Source organism: Apaloderma vittatum, unplaced genomic scaffold (genome assembly GCF_000703405.1).
Source record: "Apaloderma vittatum isolate BGI_N311 unplaced genomic scaffold, ASM70340v1 scaffold15914, whole genome shotgun sequence".
NCBI classification, from domain to species: Eukaryota; Metazoa; Chordata; class Aves; order Trogoniformes; family Trogonidae; genus Apaloderma; species Apaloderma vittatum.
In genome coordinates this window covers 4,003-30,687 of record NW_009711091.1, presented here as the reverse complement: position 1 = coordinate 30,687, position 26,685 = coordinate 4,003, and the positions used below count along the sequence as shown (strand labels likewise).

The following is a 26,685-nucleotide window of genomic DNA, read 5'->3' as shown; positions in this document are numbered from 1 at the left end:
CTGTTTCGGCATGGGAGCCGAGGACACCCTGACAAGCGGCTGCTCCATCACCGCACGGACAGCGTTAACAGAACCCCAAGCAAAATAATTCCCCACAAGGGAACTAACTCAGCCTAAGTTCTGCAACTTCTGGCCTCACCACTTATGGGAAAACCACGTGTTTACAGGCTTGACCTTGTGACCTTGGATTGTTGCTCTGTCAGGTGAACCTTACTTAAAATACGCATCAAGGTTTAAACCCAGTTTATTTCTTGCCTTATTAAGGAGTTCAGCTGAGATATCTGGACAGCAAGACAGAAGCCTGGTTAGAGCAGACTGGAATGTGCCAAGTCCTGTCAAATTCCAATTGTACAGACCTGTTAGTTGCTGGTTTTCTTTTTTTCTGGAATACAGTGATTGCCTAAACAAGACTCCACTTCTTGTTAGTACAATAACTTTTATTTGACATCTACAAGATCATTATCTTGTAGTTTTTTTGGACAGGTTTATACAATCTCAATTTTTCAATAGTGCAACCTGTGCAAGCAAGAAATGACAAACATTGTCCTTCACTTTCTTATAAACATCTACTATTATAGGCAAAACAAAACTTACCCATATTATAGATAAGTGACTATTCACATTTGTACATTACAATTTCTTTTAAACAGCTCCAGATAAACTCTACAATGTCTTACAACATATTAAACAGTATTCAAGTTACTGGGTAACAGAAACAGCACATACAGCGGAACCCTCAAGTGTTTCCCATTCTCTAATTTACAGCTCAAGTAAGGTTTCATCTTACAAGTGACAAATTAAATTACATTAATGAAGTAAAAAATATAAGATTGTATGCGAGATGGAAGTGAATTTGCACTTAAGTTTCCATAACCACCTCGGATTAAGGAAATGCTTCGATTTAAGGAAAACAGGCATCCAGCCATCTTTGCAGTACACATTAGGAATACCATTAATACATTAAAAATTAACTAATTTTAATTTAAGATGTTTATCACAAAAAGAACGTGTTGTAGACTCAAATATATAACCCCCCAGGAGAGAACCAGAAAAAATGCAACACCTGGGTATAAACACTATAAAAATGCAATAACCAATGCTGTACAACTAAGATTGTGTTTCTCTCTGAATTCCTGTCTCGTGTGTTTATCCTGTCCATGCCCGTTTCCAAAGACATGCACTGTCAAACAGAAACTGGGAAGGAACCTGAATGCATGATGTGCAACCTCTAGGTTTCATGCTTTTATAAACTCATAAATCGAAGAGAAAAACCCAATATATATTTTCTATATATATACTCAATACATGCATTCAAGGATATCTCCCACAGCAATGGCATTGATGCACTGCGTTAAACCCTGAGCACTGTATGACAAGATAAAAATAAAGCCTGCTTGGGGATTTTCAAGCATTTTCAAACAAATTGTGGTTTGTAGCTTAAAAGGCCAAAAGTAAAAGCAAACAGGAAGCACTACAGAGAGCATAAGGAAAGACAGATGCACCACCATAAACAACTGCTGGCTTTCAGTTCTACCAACCTTTCGAGATCTCTATTCCCACAGTATTTGAGAGCACACAACTGAACTGAAAAAGTTTTATTTCTTTGGAATCTGTCCCTGATTTTTATGCGAGTGATATGCTTTTACAGCCTTTTCCTCAAACGCCAAAAGTCTACACCTGTAGTTTGTCCTCTTATGCGTTGTTGAAATTGGTGATGCTCTGCGGGTGGTGCTGCTGCCAGATCTGCTGCTGTTGGACCGCAAGCTGCTGAGACTGGTCTGACGTCGACAGGAGGTTTACGAGGGGCGACACGCAATTTGCGGGAATGATCAAACCTGAAAACAGTGACAAAGCAACCGGTCCATAAGCACGTACGACACTTTGTTCATTAAAACCTCAGGCTGACGATTCCACCATTTAATTTATGCAGCAGTCAGTGACCACTATTGAGTACAATCAAGCATAGCTCCAAGTTCTGCTTCTCAATTAGAGGTTTATCGTCAGAAGTCACTCAGTCCCTTTGGTCACAGAGCAATAGAAAGGTGCTGTTTTGCCCCTGAAGGCAAGTTTTATTCTTACGTTTCTCACTGTCATGTAAAACGAGGAGTCAACTAATTTTGCTTTTCCAGTCTCACAGAAGTTACACCACCATGAAACTTGAAGCATGGAAAAACTTAGTTTGGACACTTCAGAAAACAGTACTAGCGTAGGTGATGCTGTGACAGCACACACTCACAGAAAGTCCACATTTAAAAAAATAGGGAGACTCCAGCCTCTAAGGTACCTTTACTAAGAGGTTCAGTGACCAGAAACAACAATCATCTCAAAGTCACTCTAAACTACTGATTACACGTGACTTTCAGTACCTTAAAAACCAGGAGAATAACCATTTCAAGGGCTGACTATTCTTTGCCAAAAGTGGAGACAAAGAAGTGGAGCCCTTGTAGTTTCAAGAGGTAGCTTGGCTGGAAGATGCCCAAAGTGACATTTTCATTTCCAGTAAATCAGAAGAACTGCGAGAATCAGTGTTTCAAAACCCGGCCAAAAAAGAATTCTTCCTTCTCTAACTCAACTCCAAACAGTGTTTGCGCTACAAATGCCCTTTCCAACAGCTCTACTTCTGCCGCTCCCCAACACACACGCTGACAAGCTTTTTCTCTTGTAAGCATCCTTGTAAAAGCCTCCTACATGACTCTCAACATGGGGCAACCTGTAAGTTACAACTACCTTCTACTCCAACATTGAAATAAAGTCAACAAGCCACTTACCTACAATCCTCTGCCCATCTTCTGTTCTGAGACGAACTATTTGCATTTTCACATTTGTACCACTCACAGAGGCTAGAACACCTTCTACTTTTGTCCAGACGCTCAACACTGAACCACACAAGACGTAGTAAGTTCGACAGCGAAGTCCCACTTCACAAACTAATCCCAAGCCTGCCTTCTTACAGTTGCCTCTCCTACAGTAGAGAAAAACAAACAAACCAACTTTCAAAACAATTCTGCAAACGAAGTATCCAATGCAACTAAAAATGAGGCTTGAAGTTACTCGGCGTGTTTTCACAGTTGAGCAAAGGCTGCAGGTAGCCAGTAAGGGAAGGATACTCTACCCACAGCACGCCTCTAGTGGGAGAGCTATGAGAAGTGTTAGCCTGTTGGAGACCACATTTTCAAAACGTACACACAGAGTTTTAAGCCACAGGTACCACTCAAAGCTGCTACTCATTTAGATCGCTTGAGAACTGAAATTGGTTATCAGTGTATTTCAGAAGCTCCAATATTAATTAGAAACTTTTACCCATTAGGCTGTTCCTCAGGAATTAAGATATGAGCTGCTGAGTTCAGACACTGTCAGAAGAGGCAGCACAGCCACAGTCATTGTTCACATCTGTCTCATCTCTATGTACAGTATAAACAATTTTCCCCCCAAAATAAAACATCTGAACCCTCCTACTGCAATAATAGATTAGATCAAAGCACTTGAAGCACAGGCTACTCCTGGGTTATTATACTTCTGCTAACGTGCAAATTAGACATTAGCATTCTTCTGATATGTTAGGACTTCAAGAGCAAGTGCGGAGCTTCATGGCTCCAGTTACAGGCTGGGCCATTTGACTGGCCAATTTTTCTTAAAGGGACATTTTTTTCTTAAGTGAGAAACACAACATTTTGTATGAACAGCACAAGAACAGAAATAGTAATAAATCCATTTAGGTAAACTGTTTCAAGTTAAGGCATCTACATGCACAGAAATACTAACCAATAGGCATGGGTGCAGGTATCCGCAGAAGAATTATACTGCTCTAACCAGTGTGGCAGAGCATCTTCAGAAGGTACCTGGAAACGTCAAAGTGGGATAATAAAGTAAAACACAAAGACTTACATAGAGCAAAAGCATTATTATGATAGTGAAGAGAGGTACACGATCCTACAATTTCAGGCTATTCAATGGAAACGCCATCCCAAAAAGATGAACAAAACATTTGCCAAATTATACACAAATACAAGGAAAATAAAGTCCTTACATTTCTTTCCAAATTTCTCTAAGTTTAAAACTAGCATAGTTTTAACGGTTACCTTCTTGTATTTCTTTTTCAGGTCTGCACATGTTTCTAGTTTGAGTTGTTTCCCAGTATTTGGTCTGTACACTAAAAAAAGCTTCTTTTTAGGATTCACTTCTTTTACTAGAATAGCAGTTTTCTTGTTATTTCTTATCTGGAAAAGAGAAACAAGCCAGAAACTTCCTAAGTTCGAACATGCAGTGTCTACTTTGACTAATTCCACATTGTGCTCTTTACAGCGTGTGCAGTGAGATAACTGGTAACAACAAGGACTCCTTTAGAAGCCAGTACCATGAATCTACACGATCTCAAAACTTACAGTGAAAACACCCAGCTTCCCGACACAGGTTTAAGTAAGAGCTGTTAATTTGGGCTCATATTCCTAACAGAAAATACCCTGAGCAGCAGAAAAAGGAGCGTTTCCTGCTTTGTGTTGGAAACAAAATTACACTGAAATTCACATCAAGATTGAAAGCAATTTGCAAAACTGAACAGTAATTAAGTTGAACAGTAAATTTTTCAGGAGGGAGCGTGTTTGGTTAACCTCTAAAACACTTCTCTGAACATAATCCAAGAGACAAAGAATCTCACCTGCAATGATAAATAAAATCCATCATCTGGACCCGTCTGCTCTGCCCAGATCTTCGTTGCTTCATCCCAAGACATTCCTCTCTCTACGCTGATCTAGAAGAGAGCCATGGAACGGGAACAGGCTTTAAAACAGTTACAGGCACAGCAACTGAAGAACCCCAGACCCAAAAACCGCCCAGTGAAAGGCCTGGAACCTCCCCTCGCCTGGCACACGCTTCACTGATTGACAAGTTTTATTAGTTCCTACAAAGAAGATACAGAATTAACTTACTGTGTATAGCTCTACGTGTCCAGAGGTAGAATATCCTGGAGTTAAAAACTTCTTAACGTCTGCCTTCCTTACTTTCTCGTCTCCAGAGCCCAAATCTTGAAAGAAAAGGATAGAGTTATTCCATTTCTCTGTTCTTACTTCAGTACAAGAGTACAGGGAAACTGATTCACTCACCTAAGATGCCCATATCGTATCTTCCATTCTTTTTAGCATTTTGAATAACTGCATTTAATGTGTCAGAAAAGTACTGGAATAAAGCATTCTGCTGATGTACTTCCATACCAAGGATTCGATTCAGAAATTTCCCTATATTGTTATAATCTTAAAAAAAAGCATAAGAAATACACATATTAAGGCAAAGATCAAGTTTGATGACAAGATCTCAGCATTCAAACAGTCTCAAAAAAGATGACTTAAATCCATTCTTTCAGAAACAAGGTAAATGTTCAGAAGTTCTCCAAAAAAAGTCACTTTTTAAAGTTACTTCAGTTCTGTCGCTAGGAACTCACTATCACAATACATCACATTCCTGGTGACATTCTAAAGATAACACACAAATACCTTTATCAAGCGTCAGTATTCCAGATCTGTCTTCCACATTTATCAAGCCTACACCGATCAACCCCTGACGAACATCTAGGAAAAAAAAAAGCAGTTGAATCACAGCTGCCTTGTCAGCTAAAAATGAACCCGTGAAGTAACAGGTTGTTTAGTATTCTTGTTTTGGGATCCAATTTCAGAACTTCTCGCACCTCTCCAACACTTGCAATTTTGAACTAATACATCAATAAGTAAGACAGAACGTTGCTTTCTGTCCTTCCAGGGAGCACAGGCAGGGAAAACTACTCGTGGCACTATACAGGAGCCCACAGGAGAACACAACATTGCAACAGATAATGGGAAAATGCAGTTAAAAGAACTCTTTATAATAGTTTGGCCAAACAGATTTAGAACATGCCTTATGTTGAGAGAATTCACCCATCCTGTTTCACACGTGAACTTCAACGTTCACTGCAGTAACATCCAGTGAGCACCTTGCCTGGGCCAGTCAACCAGTTTCAACAGTGACACTGTTTTCCAGCTCTCAAATTATTTGCATTTTCTGCATACTAGTGAACAATCAAAAAGCAGTCACCGCACACAGTGAATTACACCCACCTTTGAAGAAGTCTCCAGGAAAATCAGGAGGTGGCGAGACCATCGGGGAGTCTAAGTTCACGATGGATTTCATAACAATCTCTAAAGCATTTCTGCCATACTGGGTAAGAAAGAGAAAGCTGCTCTGACAATGTGACCCAGTGCTTGTGCCCCAGCCCAAACACACGCGGTTTAACAAGTATTTGTCATATGCAACACAATGTCTCCCTCTGCAACAGTGAAAGGAACTGATTATTAGCTTTTCAACTATAAACTACACTACATGAACAGCCCAGTCTTAACGTCTGGTCAGGATTACCAAAGTCATCTTTCAGTTGTGACTGAAAGAACACATACAATTTACTTAAGAGTTGGACTGTTAGCAAATGCAGAAAAGGTAATTTACACGCATACTTGCAGTCCATGTGGCTTTGCAAACAGAATTAAGAGTGTTTACTTGCCATCTCGGAAAGAGACCTCCTACAGGAAAGTTAAAAAACGCGTAACACTTCCCAGGAGATGGGAGAAACTCTTCCTCTACAGGTCATTTGTGGAAAAAGCACCACAGCACACGCTTGCAAACAGAAATAGAACCATCACCTTGTTGTCAAAATTGAATCTGCTGAGGTCTCGAGTTTCTGTAGCTCGTCTGTCACCATGGGTGAGGGCTCCCTGTGGAGATACACCTTTGTCATTAAATCAAATTTTAAGAACGAAAAATAAAAATCTCAAGTTGTATTTTCTCAAATGAAGGATCAGACTTCTTGAAACAATCTTACCAAGCTCTCCAGTCTTTTTGCAACTATAGATGCAAATCTCTGCTCTCCTGCCAGTTCAGAAATCAGGAACACGTACTCTGGAGCGGTCACTTGGTTAGATCTATGAGTTCTTCCTGGATAATTAAGTAGAAGCACATATGTTAAATAAGTCCCATTTCTCTGAACATTTCCAACGAAATATGAATTGTGAAGAATAAAGAAATAAAAGCTAGAACTCAATTTTTTTAGTTTCTGCTGTGATACAGCCAATAGAAGGTGGTACGCAAACGCTCTAGAGTCGCCACAACTTTCCTAAAGACACCTGATACATGAAAAACACCCTGAAGCTGCAGGGCAAGTTTTGTTTGCGAGGTTTCTTTCAAAACTTCCAAGACTATTAGCTATGACTACGAGAGATAAATCTGATTCTGTTCCTGGGTAAAGGAGATTGGAAAGGTCCTTAAGACATCATTTAGTCAATCTTATTTTCCATGAGCTAGCAGTAAATTCAGTTAGCATTACTGAGTTTGCTAGGGGAAGGACAGAAAAAAGTTATTTACCGAACTGCTGTATTGCTCTATCCGCGCTCCACGGCAACTCCAGAGTCATGTGAACTCTCCGTCTCTGATTCTTAGCTCTACGGTCTGCTTGCAATGATATACCAGAGCTGGCAGCCTCCGAGATTATGGCAATGTTCTTTTAGTAAGAAAGGAGGTTTTGGTTAGCAAGAAATCCAAGACTAAGCTTCAGTTTTCAGTTTCTAAAAAAAAATCTGATTTTACAGTTACTGCTAATGTGCATCTGGAACGGTTTCATTGTTATTTGGTCGTCTTATTGCAGGAAGGAAGGGGAGATGGAAGAAGCAGCATGGTTCTCTTATCAGAGATAGAAATGGTAGCAATTTTTGAGTGAAAGGTGTGTTTTTCGCTTGGCTTTTCAACAACACCTCTCTGTGCAAACAAAGGAAGCTGCAGGTTGCAGGCTTGCCATTCCGAAGGACAGGTTTCTTTGATGCTGGCCTGCACTTCAGAAGAAAAGAGGAGGGGCAGAGTGTGACTTGCTCCGACAGCAAGCATTGCAGAGAACAAAAAGTTGCTGCTAATACTGTGTAAGGAAGAGGATGTGGGCATTCTAGGATCTGAATGCATCTGCCTTGAAAGAATGTGAGTGTTTGCACTGTGCCCAAGTCACTCATAGGAACCCTCAAGTGCAACAACAGCCCAGCCAAGTTCCACACAACAGCTGCACTTGCTTGATTTGCCCTCTTGTGGTAGGACATCCCAAGTGAACCACACCAAAGTTTGGGATTTTTTTTCCCCCTCCCCCTTTTATCAGCTTCAATTCTACCATTATTCCAGTCGGTGTTTTCTTTGTGTGCAACATGAAGGCCAACAGCCATCACTCTTCCCAGCATTACTTCTCAATCCTTGTTAGGGTAAACAACCTCCACCTATTCCCTTCAGCCCCTCACTGAAAGCTTTTTCATACCCAGTCAGGCAGCGGTTTAACCCACCTCTCAATTTCATTGAGAAAGCAGAAGTACACAGAAATTCAAATAAAGGGAACACAGAGACGTGGAGGTTTTACCTGCCTTTTAAACACACTCTATTTCACAAGACCAGCTTAAAAGTGCGAGCTTTCAGCTCGGCACACACGTACACACACGCTTCTTTTAAGCACAGGCCTCCGTGGCCACCCAAACTACAGCCTGACCTGTACAGCATGTTGCAACCACCTACGAGACAGGACCCCTGAACACACTGGTTTGAACAACAAAACACACAGCAGTGAACAAAAAATGTTTTCTAACTAGCACTTACTTATAGGACCTAAAAACTCACTGTGTAATAATGGCAGGGCCACAACTTGAATGACTTAACCAGCCAGTGTTACTGTGGCATCTGGCAAGTTTTTCCAAGTCCTATCTCTTTAAAGACTACCTTATCTCCGTCCATGAACCTCTGCTTCTCCGTGATGTTCAGAATTTCAACAGGCACATCAAGTTCGGATCTCGACTCATAAGATATGCTGCCATCATCGTTGCTTACAACTCTCCCTTTGCGGCCTGTCATCTTTAAGAAAATGGAACACAAGCTCATTATGGCAATATAAAAAATCATGTATTTATTCATATACCACCCTTTAAATAGATTTGGTAATTTAAGTGCAAAACTACATCATGGAACCTGGATTATTTTTTGGTTGATGCCATTTTCCGCTATGTGGAATGTTTATTTAGAGCTAACTCAGGGAATCAAAGGCATAACTAAGTATATCTATGTAGAAATGATGTAGTAGTATACTACTGTCCATAAGGGATTTACCATGAGTACTAAGCTGACAGCTGAGATTAGCACTGATTTCAGCAGGGTCTTTTAAATCACAACGTTTCTACCTGATAGAGCCAGGTAGCATAAAGACATGTTTCTAAAGTTACCGAGAAAGAGATAATTCATCAGGCTTTTCATTAATGCAGTTTTATTATACAGGTTTTTAATCCTGATTACCTAGGAACAAGAAGTAAAGCTGCTCTGTTTTATATACACCAGCTTCAAATCAACTACAACTAAAGAAATATATCACTGTAAAGCAAAAGAGAAACTAGTGTGAACAACCCAGTAAGAAAATGCCGGTCTCGGAAATAACCTACTTCCCCATTCAGAGCTCTTCTCTGTATTCTGTATAATCTTCAATTTTCTCTTTAATTCAGAAGCATTCAGCAAAGTAACCCGTACACTTATTCCTGTGAGATTACTACCTCAAATTGATAAATAAGATCCCCTTAGTAGAAACACAGGTCACATGCAACCTTGAAGAATGACAGCGTTGATTTACTGCAGCCAGATAATGTATGGCTGGAGAATAAAACAAGCAAACAAAAAAAATCACAACATGGGTGTTTTTTTTCCTAAATGTGAACACCAGCCTACCTCTGCAACATTTTCAGGACCACCCAGTTCATCTATAAGCTCATCCAGTGTATTAGGCGGAAGATCTTCAGCCAGCTTTTCCAGTTTATCAAGCAGTTCTTTTTTCATCTGCTGGGCCCTTTCCACAGCATCCTGACTTGTTACAAAGCTGCTGTTCGTGTTACTGTTGGCTGAAATTTAAGAGAGACTCTTTAAGGTTTAGCGTTTCACTGCCTAGCTGCTAAGAAAGTGAATCAATGTTGAAGAAACCTATTCTCACCTGACGTGTTAGTACTAGAAGTGGTGGTACCAACAGTGGAAGTAAAACAGCTGGGTCGTTTTGATCCGAGACCAGAAGCTAGTAAGGCACTTTGAATAGAATCTGGGTCTATACTTTTCTTCTTTTTCTTGTCTTTGTTTTTTTTATGTTCTTTTCTAATTAACCAGGGATCTAAAGTTAAAGGAGAGTTATTTTCAAAAAGTTTCAAGCATTGACTAAAAAGCTATCCCTTCCTCTGAAAAAGTACATCCTTGTTAGAGAAGGTTACTTAACAGACGTCTGAACTCCAGTGAGTAAAGTCTACCTGAAGATGCAAATCAACATTGCAGTACTAAGTCCAGTCTCATTAGAACTAAACTACACACTTATCAAACACTTATTTTTGGCTCACTGAAGTGCTTAGGAAAAACTTTATGCTTATTGCCTGCAAGTACAGCACTTGCTTAATGAAACACTTAAGCTGTCTTACCATCTTCATCATCTTCACTGGACTCATCTCTGAAGGGGTTGAAGTCATCATCATCTCCAGAACTCAAAAATTTGGAGCTCTCATTGTCACTTTCTTCGTTGTCTGAAGCATCAGACTCACTTTCACTCTCATCAGAGCTGCTACCTGCAAGGCCACCTGTTTTGCGAGCTTTTTTGGCTTCTCTGCTTATTTCTTCACCTAATTCCATCACCACCATCACCCCAGAAGAAAAAAAAAAAGTTAAGATTTTGCAGTCTAATTTTGAGGTTTTTTTTTATCATCACTGTGTACAAACTAGAAAAACATTGACTTCTAAAAATCAAACTGTTTGAAAGAATAATACAAATTTAAGACAGACCTCTCCCCCAAGTTCTTCCATGATCACCTGCTGTTCAGCAAGAACATAATAATTTTGGGAGGGGGGCAGTATTAGGCTTCTCTTTACTAAGCCTCAGGAAAAAGAAAGCAATTATTTACTGACTGCATCAGGAAGTGGCTTGACACATGCAAGTATTTTAGGATCTGGTCCCACACTAGATTAACCCAATTCTGAGCGAAAAAGTAACCAGAATTCACAGGTGATATTGCTTTAGCAGCTATTAGTGGACATTTCTAACAAAAGTCTTAAAGATATGCAACACATGCTCTTTCGTGAATGATTGCACTGATATTTGCATTCCCACACTTCTTCCGGAATTCACTCTTAGGCAGCTCTAAAAATCACCAGTTTCACTGTGGCATTAGTATAAGAGCTTAAGCATTAATATAAGAACTTCAGCATTACCTTTTCGTTTCTTTATCTTGTTCTCCTTGCAAGGGCTGTCTCTGGGTGAATTGTTATTACTTTGAGCAGTTAAGTCAATTCCCAACAAGCTAAACAACTTCTTCCTGTCAGGAGCTGGAAAGTGCTTTTCAATAAGAGACTGGAATACTCCTCTGTTTAAGAAAGAAAAAGGCTTCCTCAGTCAAATTTGCATCTAGTTAAGTAGAAACATTCTAAGTGCTTGCTTGACTTCTCTGAAGAATTATTCCTTGTGAATGCTATTACATATCACTCCTATTACTGCATTTGTCACCTTCTAAGAAGTAGGAAACATTTACTTCACAGCACTGTTACTTATAACCTGTTAAATTTGCTTTTGCTATCAAGTAGTATTGCTACCACCATTTTCTTATTGCTTGGTTTAAATAACTTAATGAAGATCTTTGACAAGGCACTCACAAGATTGGATCTGGCTCATCTGACAGAAGAGGGAAATCATGTCTAACTTGCTTTAGCATAAACACAGCGTACGCTTGGCAAGTCTTTCCCTCCTCCCAGTGAGGGCCCAACAGCTCCAGCTGTTCACACCCAAACCCATCACTTCAGAGCACCAGCACAGCAATGCTGTCAGCTTCTATGCACACACAGCTTAAATAAACAACGTCGGATAAAAGGCCCCCAAACTTTCTGTGCACCGATGCATCTTTGACACACCGAAGGACAAATTATTCTAGACGCTAAACTGGATAAAGGTCAGTTTTGGAAAGGAAGGTTACAAACTTCAGTCTTACTTTGCTGTAGAAACAAAGTCATTCAGTTCACCGCCACCTTCCTCCAAAGCTTCTAATGTTCTCGCTTCTCCTGTTGACTGGAGGCCAATAACAACACACTACAGGACAAACGAATACAAGGCATTGTCACTAAGAAGACTGACTTGTAAGTTTATTTTTGCCTGAATTTCTGCTCATTAAATACCATAAAGTTCAAAAGCATGCTACTACTGCTGAAAATATTTGTGTTATAAACAAAAACGTATATCAAATAGCTTCACATTTAACAACGGTATTTAAAAGTAGGTCTTTATCAACTTACTTTCCCATTTTTAATCTCTTCCCGAGCTAGCTGCACCACCCTCTTCACTTTAGATGCTATGCAAAGGTACTTGAAAAACCTCTGATGCGCTGACCAAAACTGACCCCACATAGACTTCTTCATTCGTTGCTCTGCATCGATGAGGTCAGCTGCTTGCTGAAACCTCTCTCTAGCACTCACCCACTGGAAGAAAAAAGTTAACTGCTTTACAGGTCACATTTCAAGGCTACACAGGTACACTGTTTATCAGCCAAATAAAGGCAGAAGTTTAACATTACAGTACTATGGGACTACAAGCCAAAGAAATTCACGCATCAAACAAAGTTCATAAAAAAGAAAATAGGTATAGCTTAGTAATTTCAAAAGATAATTACTCTGATAATGAAGAACAGCTACATTTACATTACTACCAATGCAACTGCAGCTTGTTCTCAGACAAGGTGCCTAAAAGGGGAGGACTGGAGCACAAAAATCCGACTGACAGGTGAACAGCTTTATTTTAGGCAACAAACGCCAAAGTCTCCAAAGCGCTGCTACAACATAGGGGACCTGGCAGATACTGGTAGATGCACCCAAACCTGCATCTAGAATTAACAAGCTTTTGCAAAGCCTTAAAAGAAGACATGAGACACAAAGATACCATTCCTGTGTCTCAACAAGCTATTCTAGGAGCATTCGAGTTCAAAACAAGGAACTACAGCCTCTCACAACTCAATATAGAAAGTAAATTTAAAAAGGCGGTCTTACCAGTTTTACAGATTTATTGTACATTTTAACATATTCCTGTGAAAGCAGAACTTCATCGATTTTGAAAGTTACACCTGAAAAACTCAACTGCCTTGCTATGTACATTCCTCTCAGCTTCATATCCATAGCAACTATTTCCATGGCACCAACACCTCTAAAATAAAGGAACAAATTAAGTCAATATCAGAATTTTCAAGAGCAAGAATCTGCTTTAAAAAAAACAAACCACAACCAATAAAACCAAAGGAAAAAAAACAACTTCAAGTGCTTTAGAAAAACATATTACTTCACATTTGTAAGCGTGTTATGTTTTCAAAATCATTAGCTCTGTTTCAGTAAATACATGCAATCAAGGGGTCTTGAAATTTAGCCTTTGCACAAAACTCCATCTCTGCCTGCTGAATATTAAGCGTATCCCAAGAGGCATAAACACTTGAGTAGTTAAATGACCTAGTATGCCACAGGAGGCAGTACCTTCCAAACTCCAGTTGGATAATGAAGTTGGTCCAAATCTTGCACTGCAGTTTTATGAACTCCACCGAAGATATAAAATAATGAATGCAAACTGCATTGAGCTATTCAGATTTATGCTGGTATGAAAATAATTAAACTAGTAGGTAACTTCTCTTCAACAGCACCATATTTTTAACACTAGCCTGAGAGCAGAGAAGTCAACTGCAGAGTTAACCTCCTCACAAGCTCGGGCCTGTAATTTCATTAGTGCTCATTTGAGGCATTCTCAGGAATGAAGTGGAGACTACACTTGCACAGTCTAGAAAAATCACGCATCACGTAGATGGTATGCAAGAAAATGCATACTAAGCCCTACTGTAGCGTTCCAAAGTGTCCAAAACTTCTAAGTAGGCAAAACATAATATATTAAGATGCTCACCTACCGAAGAATGTAGCAGTTGCATTTTCTACTGACCTTTCACATTTACTTTGTTAAAGTAGGTTCTGCAATGCAAAACACCTTGCAACAGCACATGCAATTTTTCTGGACTGGGCTCTTACGCCAGAAAGCATAAGAACAAGAGACTTCTTCCTGTTCAGCTGCCTAAGCTGAATGCACACTCAGGACACAAAGTGTGTTTTCATCATGAGCAGCAAAACATTTTTTCTTTCTTAACACCCGCATTTTAAGATGGCTATTTTTCAACAAGCTTCTAAAGCTCTCAATTTTCCATGAGCGAGGGCATCATCCCATTTGTCACTACGTAAGACAAATTACATTTCTACGAGATTTAGAAGGTAGAGTCAGAAAGTTTTCAGTGTGACAGAACGAGTTTGCAGAGGACTTCAAGTGAGAGAAGACAAAAGGAACTGGAAAGCACAGTCAACTAGAGCCACATGTGTTCTGGCTATAGCTCTTCGAAATATTACCTTCTTTCAACAGCCTGAATAAAATCACTGAATTCCCTAAACGGAGTTCCTTCACCCCATATTCCGAGACGGTTCATATATGCCATATTTCTTGGCTCAGATGCACCTAGGAGAAGAACACATTCTGTAACCAGGGCCAGTAAAAACACAGACAGACATTTAATGCAAACTAAGCAGTACATACCTGTGGCACTAGCATAAACGACTCTGGCTTTTGGAAGTTTATTCTGAAGTTCCAGTACAGCCAGACCTGTTTTTGTTGGTTTTGATGAACCAACAGGACACAGATTCTTAGCTTTATGACACTCATCAAATACAATCTGAATTATCATTAAGGAAAAACTTTGTCCCACTTATTTCTAGAATGGGGAGCTGAAACAGAAGACAAGAAACCCTGCTAACTGCAAGAAGCAGCAGCAAACTGCAAACTTATAAAGACATTAGTAATATATTTAATTAAAAGCTTTGGGAAAAATATTTAGCTAGTAAGTATTTAGGAACACAATTAGCAACACAAGAGTTCTTTAAAACCATGTCGATGACCAAAATTTTTTTAAGAATTCACTGGAGAAAACATCCATGTAAACTTAAGATTTTTAAACATCATATTTTATGTATTAGCTCTCTAAAAAGCAGAAGCTTCACTCTTGCACCAGAACAGTGCCATATAATGGCAATAGATGTGGCAGGGCATGCGCAGTCCAGTACTGTCATGAATAAAGAACTACCTAAAAATATCAGCAAATAAGACCAGATTGTCTTCAAAGATGTAAGTTTAAATAGCAATTTGGTTAAAAACAACTGAACTCCAGAAAAGGATACAACTCCATCAAAATCTTCGCCACACCAGTGAAGAAGCTGCTTTAATCTGGTTTTGTATTTACCACCAGACTGACTTTCACCAATAAGAGAAGAATAGGTAGCAAAGATGACGCCTTTCTTCACGCTGCCATTATGTTTGGAAGAAATTTTCCCATACTTGAACTGCAACAGAAAGGAAAGAAATTACAGAAACTACTCAAAAGAGATCCTTCCTCAAACCCATCTGCCATATGATTCAAGGATATTGGAGGTCTTAACCTTATGAATCACCTGTACCCCTAATGTCATGCTGAGGGCACAGCCAGCATATGGTGATGTGGTAAGGGGTTACACAGGGCCTTACTTAAATATATACTTAAGACTAGATCTGAGGCCTCAAAAGTTAACAGCCACGTTCTCCAACTATACGGTTTCCTGAACTTAAATACAATTCAGATTTTAGTGTCGATGCATCCCTTAGAGTTAACAGGTCAAGCGTATTTACAGCTGCTACCATAAATTACATTTTCTAAAGCTTTACAGCGTTTTAGACATTAAGACTTTGCAAAGCAGAAACACCAGCTTAAAACTAACTTTTAAGTTCAGTGAATTTAACCTGTAATCACGCTTCACAATTCATGTAAGTGGCTAATCCTGAGCAGAGGCACAGTCTCCAAAAATAACTGCACACACTACTGCTGCTAAAAGACTGAGCAAGTCTTTTATTCAAGTATTAGATATAAAATCTGCACTAGGAGATAGGAAGGGAAAAAAAAAATCAAATGCTCCAAAGTTGAAAAGATTTAAAGAATATTTCGACTTCTAGAAAATACTCTAGTAGTAGTGTCAGTAGTGGCTTGCAGAGTAACGTTTTTTAAAAAAATATCACATGCTAAGACTTAATCCCACAAGGGGCCCATTCATATGATTAACTTAAAGCACTATGTGGTTCCTCGTAAGATTAAGGCTTGTCAAACAAGATCTAGTACATTCTTGCTCTTAAAACAGTCAGCATGCACAACTTGTCACACAAGCGTACCTAAAGCTTTGCCTCAACCGTACATAGTAAAAAGTTTCCACACCTTGTTTAATGAATGAACCAATATGTTTTTTGCTCCAATATCTCGCAAATCTCTTTCAGCGTCGTATTTCAGATCATTTGACACACTAAACCTGAAGATGTAAAACAAAGCACATTTTCTGTAAGTTACAGCAGAAGTTTAAAGAGCAGCTGCTACCATGTTTGTCAGAAGCCAGGCTACACTGAATTTAAGTATTATAGTCACTACAGTGTCTCTCTAACAAATCCTGACACACTTACCAGACTGCTCTTTTTCTGCCTAACAAGTAATTTTCATAGATTATTCCAGCTATGGTCCTTCCTTTTCCTACACCAGCACCATCACCTATCAAGAATCCAGCTCTGTCTCCATTGGGCAGGAATGTTTCGTGTTGCTGTAGGAGAAAGAACAAAAAACTTGTACCCATCCTCCAGAACACATCACTGGGGATTGTCAGAAACCAGCAAATGTAAGAAACACCCTTTTGAGTGAGACTAGTGGTCCACCCAGCCAAGCAGCCTCCCGACAGCAGGAAGAATGGATTTTATTCAGGGAGAGCCTATGAGATTAACTGCTTTACATGATCCATTCTGCCCCTTCTTCACTCAGCAGCTGTAATTGCTGTAAAATTGCTGCACAGATCTGCCTCTTTCAAGTGCCTACTATCAGGCTGGCTGCTTTATTTAACCCCCTGACACGCACCTCCCCAGCCTTCTGCGGCAGCAAGACCCAAACACCCACTGCCTGTGTGAAGTATTCTTCTCTCCATTTTAAAACAACTTCCTATCAGTTTAAGTTCTATTTTCTTGTTTTCTGAGATTCCACTGTCTTCGTGATTACGTAAACCTTCATTTCACTTCCCTTCATTTCTCTCCTCTCCAGCCCGAGGGGTCTCAGTCTTACTTATTAGTACCTTATCACAAGGCAACTTCTTCCCTCCTGTCTGTGACCATTTCAGTTGGCCTCTAACTTCACCACCTTCCTCCCTGACACACAGGGAGCTGCGCGCACAACTTCTGATGGGGACCCACTCAAGTCGAATATAGCAGTAAAGCAACACCTGGTATTGCTCCCTACATCCTTCCCAATGAGGTCAGTGCTGGCTGCTATGGCAGCCATTAAGTTTCTTCAGAGAAATAAAAAAAAATGACTGAGGTGTCCTTCCTGAGTTTTAAGACAGTTTGAGAACAGCATCATGGAACTGGTTTAGACAAAGCTTTCCTAAGCGTAACAGTGAAGCTCAGGTGCCACCTTTTAATGCAACTCAAACCTTAAAGATCTTATTATTTTATCTCCCTGTAAAACTGACACAGCTGCGCTTGTCAGACAGTAGTTTTTCTTCTTAAATTCTATGTTAGCTTTTAAGCTGTATTAAAGTCTAGCATACCTGGGCTGCGTAAGTGATTGCTTCAAGCTGCAGGGCTGACAGCCAGCCACTATCAATTGTTTCTTCCGATATCGACGTCTGGTACCACACATCAGGAGGAGTTACACTGGATAACGAGCTGGTTTCCACTACTGGGTCAGGGTGACGTAGTCCAATTTTTACTGGTTGAAAAGGGCAAGGGAGGAAGAGAGAAGATGAAAACATAATACAGAGTTCTCTCGCTACAGCACAAGATATATTCACCAAAACAAATTACATTTTTCCATTGCAAAGGCTGAACTCAAGAACTCGTTTCATCGCAACAGTACGCCAAGTGCTAAACTGCATCACGTACAAAGGAATACTTTAACCTGAATTTATATAAGTGCAATCCCCCAATTTTTAGGAAAACAGATAAAATTCACTTCATAACAATGTTTGTGTACTTGACATGTTTGAGAAAAACTGGTCTGAACCTTGCCTTCCCAAAAGGCCAGAGGCAGCTTCAAGACGCCAGAATGACAAAAGCAACATTCTTCTGACTATTTCTATAGCGCTGTTTTTAAGCAGTATGAGAGGAGAAAAGATTTAGAACAGACTTGGTTTAATTGCTGACAGATCTCATCAGTGACAATAAAAATTAACCACTTAGCTACAAACACACAAACTTTTTTGCCTTGCTTTTACAGCAGGTCAGTAGTGTATCTAGGAAACACCTTTCTGACACCGATTACAGTAAAGAGAACAGAGAAGATGGCAATTAACAGCAGTCAAAGATTCACTTCTTAAAAAATTAAAAACAGCTCTAAAGTCAGTCAGGAACAGTGCAGGAAGAATGTGCTTAGGGTAATTTCACACCACAGACTCAAAAGCTAGATTCTTAAGTCTAGCAGTGACCACTTAATCTCTTTACAAAGTTCCCTCTGCTGAGGCCTAAAGCATCTTAACCCAGGCAAAATCAGCCTGGTCTTGGTTCACTGATCATAGTTCTGAAAAAAGTGCTGCTCAAAGATACACTAAAGAATTCCTTTTCTATTAAAACAAATCTATCTGTCTTCCAAAACTAAGCGCTACAGAAGAGAAAAATTTTCTAGGATTTACTTGATTCAGATAGTAACCCATCTGCTTTTCGGTGTTACTAACTACAGAACTGGGAATAAAAAAAAAATTGGCTCTCAAAACACTTCAGCCTTTATAAAATAACAAAACATTAGGTCGTACGTTTTATTGGCATATACTCAGCGTAGGTTTCTGCATGGCCCATTTCTTCTTCATCTTCTTCCTCAGGTTCCTCCTCTTCTTTTACTGCTGGCACTTTCTAGAATAGAGAAACACTTGCATTTAGTCGAACAGCACAAACCTGCACTCCAGTGTTTTAGCATATGAACTAGATGACCCATTGAGCAGCCAGGAAAACCAGAGGCAGAAATGTACATTTCTTATGCTCCAAAAAGCCCTTCAAATACATAAAGTCAGGGAACTCCTCTCTTTTGCAGGGACATTCAAATACTCCAAACTCAAGCAGGATTAGAAAAGAAATGCTCCTCATAGCATATTAAGTCCAAACTCTTGACTTCAAGAAAACTGCCTTGAAAACACAACAGCTAGTTAAACAGCCAAACCCTAACTTTCAACTTCTCCCATGAAGTCTCCCACAGTTTCACATTCATTATGTAATTTCAGAACTTTGGGGAATAATTACAATAGTCACAGTTCTATCCAATATTCTCTGAAACCTGACAGTTACCCATTTTTAATGTGATCCTGAACAATGTACATATATGATAACTTTAAGTACTTGGTAGATGACAAATTGAAAAAATAAAGCCTTACACGAACACTGATTTAATGTTTAATATAAAAACAATCCCAACAAACGCAACGTTTTTCTGTATGTCGGTCACTAAGGAGTACTATTTACCACAAACTTCAGCTCAACTCCAGCTGTCAATGAAGATACCAAAATTCAAGTTTTTACAACACCCAAATGTACCTTTATTACGTTTAGAAAATTGAATGACTCTCAATTTGTGTCTTAAAAATCAAACCTCCCAGAAGGTCTGCCATGCTCAAAAAAGTCTTCTAATTTCCTCATTGATAGGTATATGAATGAGGATATTTTAAAAAAAGTATCTTGAAACACAGAGCAAGTGATAAGATTATCAGCTTTATCTGGAGCACATCCTTCTTTATCCACACAATGAGGTTCTGTTAAGGACAGTATTTTCTTGAAATCGTCACTTACTACACAGGCAGACTGATCTACACAGCTGTTGGTTTTAGTCATCGAACCAAGCATTCATCTAGAGAAGAAACTAAACCTCAGAACAAACTGCTGCACTCGATATTTCCACCACACAAAAGGCATCTATGACTAACTACTGAAACCAGTCACAGGTGGTTGTGACCAGTAAAACACTTTCATTCAGCAAATTAACTATTTGTACTACTTACCATAGTAGGTGAAAAACTTCTCATTTTAATATCATTTATCCATATTCTTGCTACCTCTTTTGTGGAAGCCTCCTTCTTCACTGCACCATTGCTAAGATCAGCTACAAAAGAAAAGTTGTGTTTTACAGGAATTCCCTCCAAACATCAACTCCAATTAACATCCTTTTTTAAAACACCCAGTAGCACACTGATGCTTTCAAGAACATAACCAATATTCCTGTCAAAATTGAAAAGTGCCTGAGTAAGCAGTTAAATCCTGTTACTGCTTCAGCTGAAGAAACTTCCTATGCAGTATCACCTCATTGGACACAGCTGTGTATTAGTTTCACTATTTTTAAAAAAACCATAACTTTGGATCTTCATCAATCTGTATAGAGAAATAATCCACCCTGTGAATCTCTGAAGTTTAACAACAAATCAGAAAGCCTAGTGTTTCAACAGAAATGAACTTGCCTGGTCTGGTGGCATTTACCACCTTAGAATAAACTACAGTTATTTCTGTAAAACAAGAAGACAACACTTTGATCTCAATTGTTTCAAGTTCCTTCAAACGGGATCCTGAGAGGATGATTTAACTTTTCTGCCCTCAGCCTTAGAAGGAACTGGCAACAGGGCTCAGTACAGAACTAAAAAAAAATTACACAAGGATGGATTTAAAACACTGAAAGCAGCTGTCAAGCTTCCATCATGCTGACAGTCAATGCAAGTAATAAAGTCAGCATAATTGCCCCTAAAAAACAACTGAGACAATTGCACAAATAAAGCTTTCATCAAAGAGGCTGCATAATTTAACCTTTTAATATTTTCTGATCTAGAACTCCTGCTGCCTGAATTATATGAAAAGACCCTGTATCCTTCTGAGAGCTTCTCTGCCCTTGAATTTTCTACAGGTATTGGTCTTTTTTTCATTTAATAAGCACAAAGAAAGATCCAGAAAAACAAGCATGCAAATAAGATTAGAAATGCAGTTTTGAAGTTGCATGTCTCCTTTTCATTTAATATAGAAGCTACAGATCCAATTATTTTTGGAAGCTAGGCCATTACAACACCTATTGTGCACTGATGTCACCTATCACTTCTGTGCATTTTCATTGAGCACAAAGGGGGTCAGTCAGTCCTACAAAACCTTCTCCCCTCCTCTTCCTCACTGTTTTACCCCTCACCCCAACATCAGTTGGTGTCTCAACTTTGATTTTTGTCAACCACTCCATAACAAAAAACAAGGAAACAAGGAGACACATTCTTTTTGTTTCAGTCCTAACGACAGCTTCACTTATTGTGCACTCTGCCCACATATGAAAAAATAGGTTACTTCCAACTCCGCCTATAAAAATCAGTAAATCTTATTTCAGAGACAATGGAAACATAGTAATCCAGAAAAAGCAGCAACAGATATTTTCAAACTCAGCTGGTCTGACCTTAACCTCATGCTAAAATCATGAAAATACACACACACACAGGCAGATTTACCCTTATATTAAGGTCACTATATAAGCTGTTCATATATTGGTAATAATATTCAAGGAAAACTTATCAAAGTAATCACAAAATGAAGATTTGGAGCGTGGTAACAAAATACTTGTGCTATTTAAGCAACAACACACTTCAGAAGCAACACAGAAACAAACAGCAAGTTTTTTGGGATTTAAGTTTTTTAAACAATAGTTCTGATGTCTCCTGTGAAACATAAAGGGACAGAGATTTTCCTCCTCAGGAGATACTTTATAGAAACACCCTACCACAGGAGTACCAGCATGTACTAAAAATCTAGTTTGGAAAATGTAAAAAAAAATAATACGCATTTGTCATAGTTTCACAGCAAATATACGGAACAGAAGCTGATGCAGACTCAAGTAAGAGAGCTAAATCAAATTCAGTAACGTTCATGAATTAATTTTACCAATTTGCCAGCTGCAATCTAAAATGTCATTTTCTTCATTCCTTGCAGTAAATCAAGAGCTTGGTTTTTTTAAAAGCCTGTTATTTTGTATCACGTCATCCTGAATTCTAACACTATTAAATAACACTAGAATAGAATTTATTAGGTTTTCTGAACCATTTCATTTTACTGTGATGTTCTACTAATTAACGAAAATACAAGATGTGCAAAGATCTTCACATTATGTTATCTCGCTATTCATCTACAATACTGTAATTATGAAGAGAGAGGAAAACTCACTTGCTGCTGTTGCTACCGGCTGGGCAATATTAGGAGGTGGCTTCAGTTTCATCAGTTCATTAAGACTATTATTCTTTAGCAGATCTTTCAGCTGAATCTGGTCCTTTGAAGGTGTGGTGGTCAAGGCATTGCGTACTGCTGGTGCTGCAACTGAGGGTCGAGTAGTTGTGCTGGTCTGAATGATTTTTGCTACAGTGATAGTCTGCCTTGTAGTTGTAACAGGTGTTGTTTTTGTCATCACTATTGTAGTCCCCAAAGTTGGAAGCTGATTTATTTGATTCAGCACAAAGGTTGTGGTGGATGGTGGTTGCTAACAACAAAGAACCAGGGAAATTTTCAGAAGACAGCAGGAAAAAAAGAAGCAGACTTTATTAGACTCTCATCTAGAACACATAAGTCATCAGTTTTTAAAAAACCCTTGTAATAAGAAATGTCTTCACATAAGACATGCTGAAGATGCTAGAGTAGTTATCTTGTGGTGCAACAGTCTGAGGAAGAAGTGTCTCTCTACCAATATATTGTCATATGCACTTTTGAATGCCATTTAAAAATTTTATTTTAAGGTAAGGGAAAGGAAATAATAGGATGAAGGATTCATCATCTGGGCACAGAACATGACTACTATCGGTACAGGAACCCCCAGCTGAAGAGAATTTCTAATAAACAAACCAGAACTTATACACTGCAATATAAAAGCATATATATATATGTACAATATATAAGCTCCACAGCTGTCAGAATATATATACATATATATATATATGTGCAGCCTTTTCCAGACACACTACACTATATCCACCTTCCTGCAGATCTGCTTTTCATACTCTTTTTCCAGGTGCAACACCAGGCTTGGTGCTCTGAATGATCTTGCAGCTAAGAAAAGGTAGTAAGTGGTTTGGGTATAGGAGACAAGTTTACACAACACCCCTATCCCCAGAATTTGCATGCAGGGAAGTAAAAGGCCCATGGGACACCTCAAAATGTTTTTCTGCATACTGCTTTGTCCTCTTTTGTGCTCCTTATCACAGAAATATCAACCCACAGGTATGCTAAGCTTTCAGTCTCGGTACAGCCGAGCCAACAGCCACCCAGCATTTTATAATCCCACCTCTTTTGTACTAGCATACTGTCCTGGGTTTACATGGCAAGGTTTGGTACTGGAGGGGCTACAGGGGTGGCTTCTGTGAGAAGATGTCAGAAGCTTTCCCTGCATTCGATACAGTCAGTATCACCCAGTTGCAAGATGGACTGGCCGCTCAGCCAAGGCTGAGCCCCTCAGCAACATTCAAAGCACTTCTGCAACAACTATTTAGGAAAGGATAAACACTGTTGTGTAATCGGCAACTGGGAAAGAAGAGTGAGAATATGTGATAGCAACAACTCTGCAGACATCAAGGTCAGTGAATGAGGGGGAGGAGCTGCTCCAGGTGTCAGAGCAAAGCTCTTCTGCTGCAGCTTGTGGTGAAGCCCACGGAAGTCCATGGTGGAGCACATGTCCACCTGTAACCATGGAACATCCCACAACAGAGTAGGTGGACGTGCCCAAAGGACACAGTGGCCCCATGGAGAGGAGCCCATGCTGGAACATCTTTTCTGGCAGGACCTGACCTGTGGCTGTGCAGGAGGACCCACACTGGAGCAGTTCGTGAAGAACTGCAACCCGTGGGAAGGACCCAGGTTGGGAAAAGTTTGTGACACAGCTGCAGAAGCCGGGGACAAGCGTGAGGAAAAAGGAGTGGCAGAGACATGTGATGGTGCCTGGAAGTGAATCCAGGAAGAAGGGGAGGGTGGCGGGAAGGTGTTTTTACATTTGTTCTTATTTCTCATTACTCTATTCCAACATTAACTGACAATAAATTAATCTCCCCAGGTTGTGTCTGTTTTGCCGATGACAGTAATTGCTGATCTCCCTGTCCCTATCTTGACCAACAACCCTTTTGTCCTATTTTTTCTCCCATCCAGCTGAGGAGGGGGAATGGCAGAGCAGCTTAGTGGGCACCTGGCGTCCAGCCAGATTAACCCACCACATAAACACACACAAAACCCTTAAGTAGCAGTTCTTACCCGAACATTTAATAAGGCTGGAGTTGACACAGTCTCTGGTTCTTGTTTCACAGCAGCTGTGGCCTCAGTCTCCAAGCCTAGTTCTAACGCACTAAGTGGCACTGACTGCAGAGGAAAGAAAGTAAACATCAGGCAAAGTCCTTAAGAATAGACAGCCACCCACAAAACGGAAGCTAAGGGGAGAAGTCCTTAACTGTGCTTGTTAACAAAGGTTTCACTGAAAACAAAGATCAAGCAGCTAACTTCACATGTGAAGTTAAACATACAACATTTTGTATGCTGCAGTCAAAACGGAGCTAGTTTCGTGCTGTCACTGTTCAACACAGTACTGTTTCCAGTCTATGAGATGGTGATGTTGTTGCAGACTGAATGCTGTCACAAACACCACACTCCATTACACTTTTTGCACTTTCTAAAGAAGAGCAGCTAGACTCCAGTGACAGAGTTCTTCACTGACACATGACAGCACAGCACCATTTAATGTCCATAACGATGCTTATGTTTATACTGGTCTCAATAGTTTATTTCAGATTGCTCTTTTATATGGAAGTTTAAAATTCATCAGTGAGTAATCTTCTCAGGACAGTGAAGCAAGAAATTAATGAAAAATCCACATTCTTTAACTATTTTCTCTGGACACCAAGCCCCCCACCAAATACATCAAGTACAAGCTCTTAAGTCCTCTAGCAAACTGCTGTGTTCTTGTTTTAACCTGCTGTTTTTTTTGGATTTGCAAGAACCACGTCTGGAGAGTCAATATCAAATAGGTCATTTGGACTGATTCCACTCTCACTCAAAGCAGCAAGCAACAGATCTTGTCCTGGCTCCACCATCTCTAAAAAATTAGAACCATAAATACAAGTTACATTTAATTTTGATTTATTTTGTGCACCCCCAGTCACATTTAAAAGTTCCCTTTCCCAGATTTAAGGTCATACACAACGCAGTCTCTTATACACATGGAGTTTCACTTTCTGTATCTGCTTCTGGCTCTTTCTTTTGTTTTGTAGGTGTTTTTTTCCTCACTTGCGTTTTATTCTTAAAATCCTTTCAGTATACTCACCATATTTAGGAGCAGGAAGAATGAAATAGTTTATACACAAAATGCTATCATACTCATAAACTTTAAATGAAAAAAGAGATGCCTTTTCTAGTCTCCATCACATTTTTAAGCATTACAAGATACACCAAGAGGCAGAAATGGTGAGGCTGTGTTATGCTAATACATCTTTTGTCAGTGAAACACACTACACTAGGGAAGCACAATTAAAACTCATTTAGTTTATCTTGTAACAACAAGTTGCTGATAAAACACCTATAAGGAAAGCTTTATTTCTTGCTTGCCAATGTGTTAGGCAGCAATTCATTCACTGGAGAACTTCAGTTTCACCTAGTGGAAAGAACAAACGTTCCACTATTATATTATGTTAACTGCATATGAAATAGGACACTAACATCAGGTCACAGACTCCTCCACATGTAGGACAAGCAAAATCCCAAAAAGCTATTCTAAAGTTTGTAAAAACTTCTTGAAAAAGCCAAATACTCTACACTTTAAGATGAAGAGGGAAGATAACGTGTTTTGCTTCCTTGAGAAGGAAGCCCACTCGCCCTAGTACTGAAACAAAAATGAAAGGAGTCCACAGAACTTGAGCTGTTGCTTATACATTCCAAGGCACACCTCAAGTCGAAATTCATTTCACTTCTCCGCACTGCCTCTAACACCCACTGGTAACTAAACGGCACAAACTAACAAAGCTGAACGCCTACTCTTAACGCAGGTCAGAGGACAAAAATATTCACTGGCATTTTACATACGCTCATTCACAGACTCCAAGAGCAGCATTCACTTGCTTATCCTTCTTTACAGGTACAGCTACGCCATATCCAGCTGGCTGGTCATGCACATTACCTAGCACATTTGGCAAAACAGGTAATTCTTGTAAGAAGTTAACCCTCAGGCACTTATTCTTTCTAGTTTTAGTCTGTCCAATAGCAGGTAAAAGCTTTTTGTGGACTAGTATCTTCATGGTGGCGCGACAACTGAAGTAGAAAGCAAAGACTGTACTACCTAAAATACTCCCAAAGCAACAAACAGTAACTGGTGGGACTGCTACTGACCACATACGATCCCATTAAACACCACTTGCAGTGTCAGGACTAGACTCTACTTTTTTCTTTTTTTTTTAGAGGCATTTGAGGTGATCAGATAAACTGTTCAGAATGGCGTAGTCTGTAGTTATTTGGTACAGAAGATACTAAGTAATATTGTGATTTAATTAACATGGCAGCCCCCT

The 26,685-nt window shown here is 39.5% G+C and overlaps 1 protein-coding gene across 1 annotated transcript; it reads right to left on the bottom strand.

Annotated features, from left to right (window-relative positions):
* Window positions 1–416: 416 nt before the first annotated feature.
* SBNO1 (strawberry notch homolog 1 (Drosophila)) lies at window positions 417–25,221 on the bottom strand. The gene is made up of 31 exons (XM_009867539.1): window positions 25,101–25,221; window positions 24,389–24,528; window positions 22,325–22,634; window positions 20,146–20,246; window positions 18,913–19,009; window positions 17,713–17,873; window positions 16,586–16,719; window positions 16,347–16,437; window positions 15,286–15,447; window positions 14,648–14,783; window positions 14,464–14,569; window positions 13,081–13,234; window positions 12,334–12,516; window positions 12,033–12,130; window positions 11,263–11,414; window positions 10,479–10,676; window positions 10,010–10,180; window positions 9,751–9,920; window positions 8,761–8,892; window positions 7,381–7,516; window positions 6,842–6,954; window positions 6,663–6,734; window positions 6,084–6,183; window positions 5,487–5,561; window positions 5,100–5,246; window positions 4,926–5,020; window positions 4,655–4,747; window positions 4,080–4,217; window positions 3,763–3,839; window positions 2,769–2,962; window positions 417–1,835 (listed from the first exon to the last, which is right to left on the bottom strand). Exons 1-31 carry the CDS (start codon window positions 25,219–25,221, stop codon window positions 1,693–1,695), a joined length of 4,200 nt encoding a protein of 1,399 aa, XP_009865841.1. The 3' UTR covers window positions 417–1,692.
* Window positions 25,222–26,685: the final 1,464 nt, after the last annotated feature.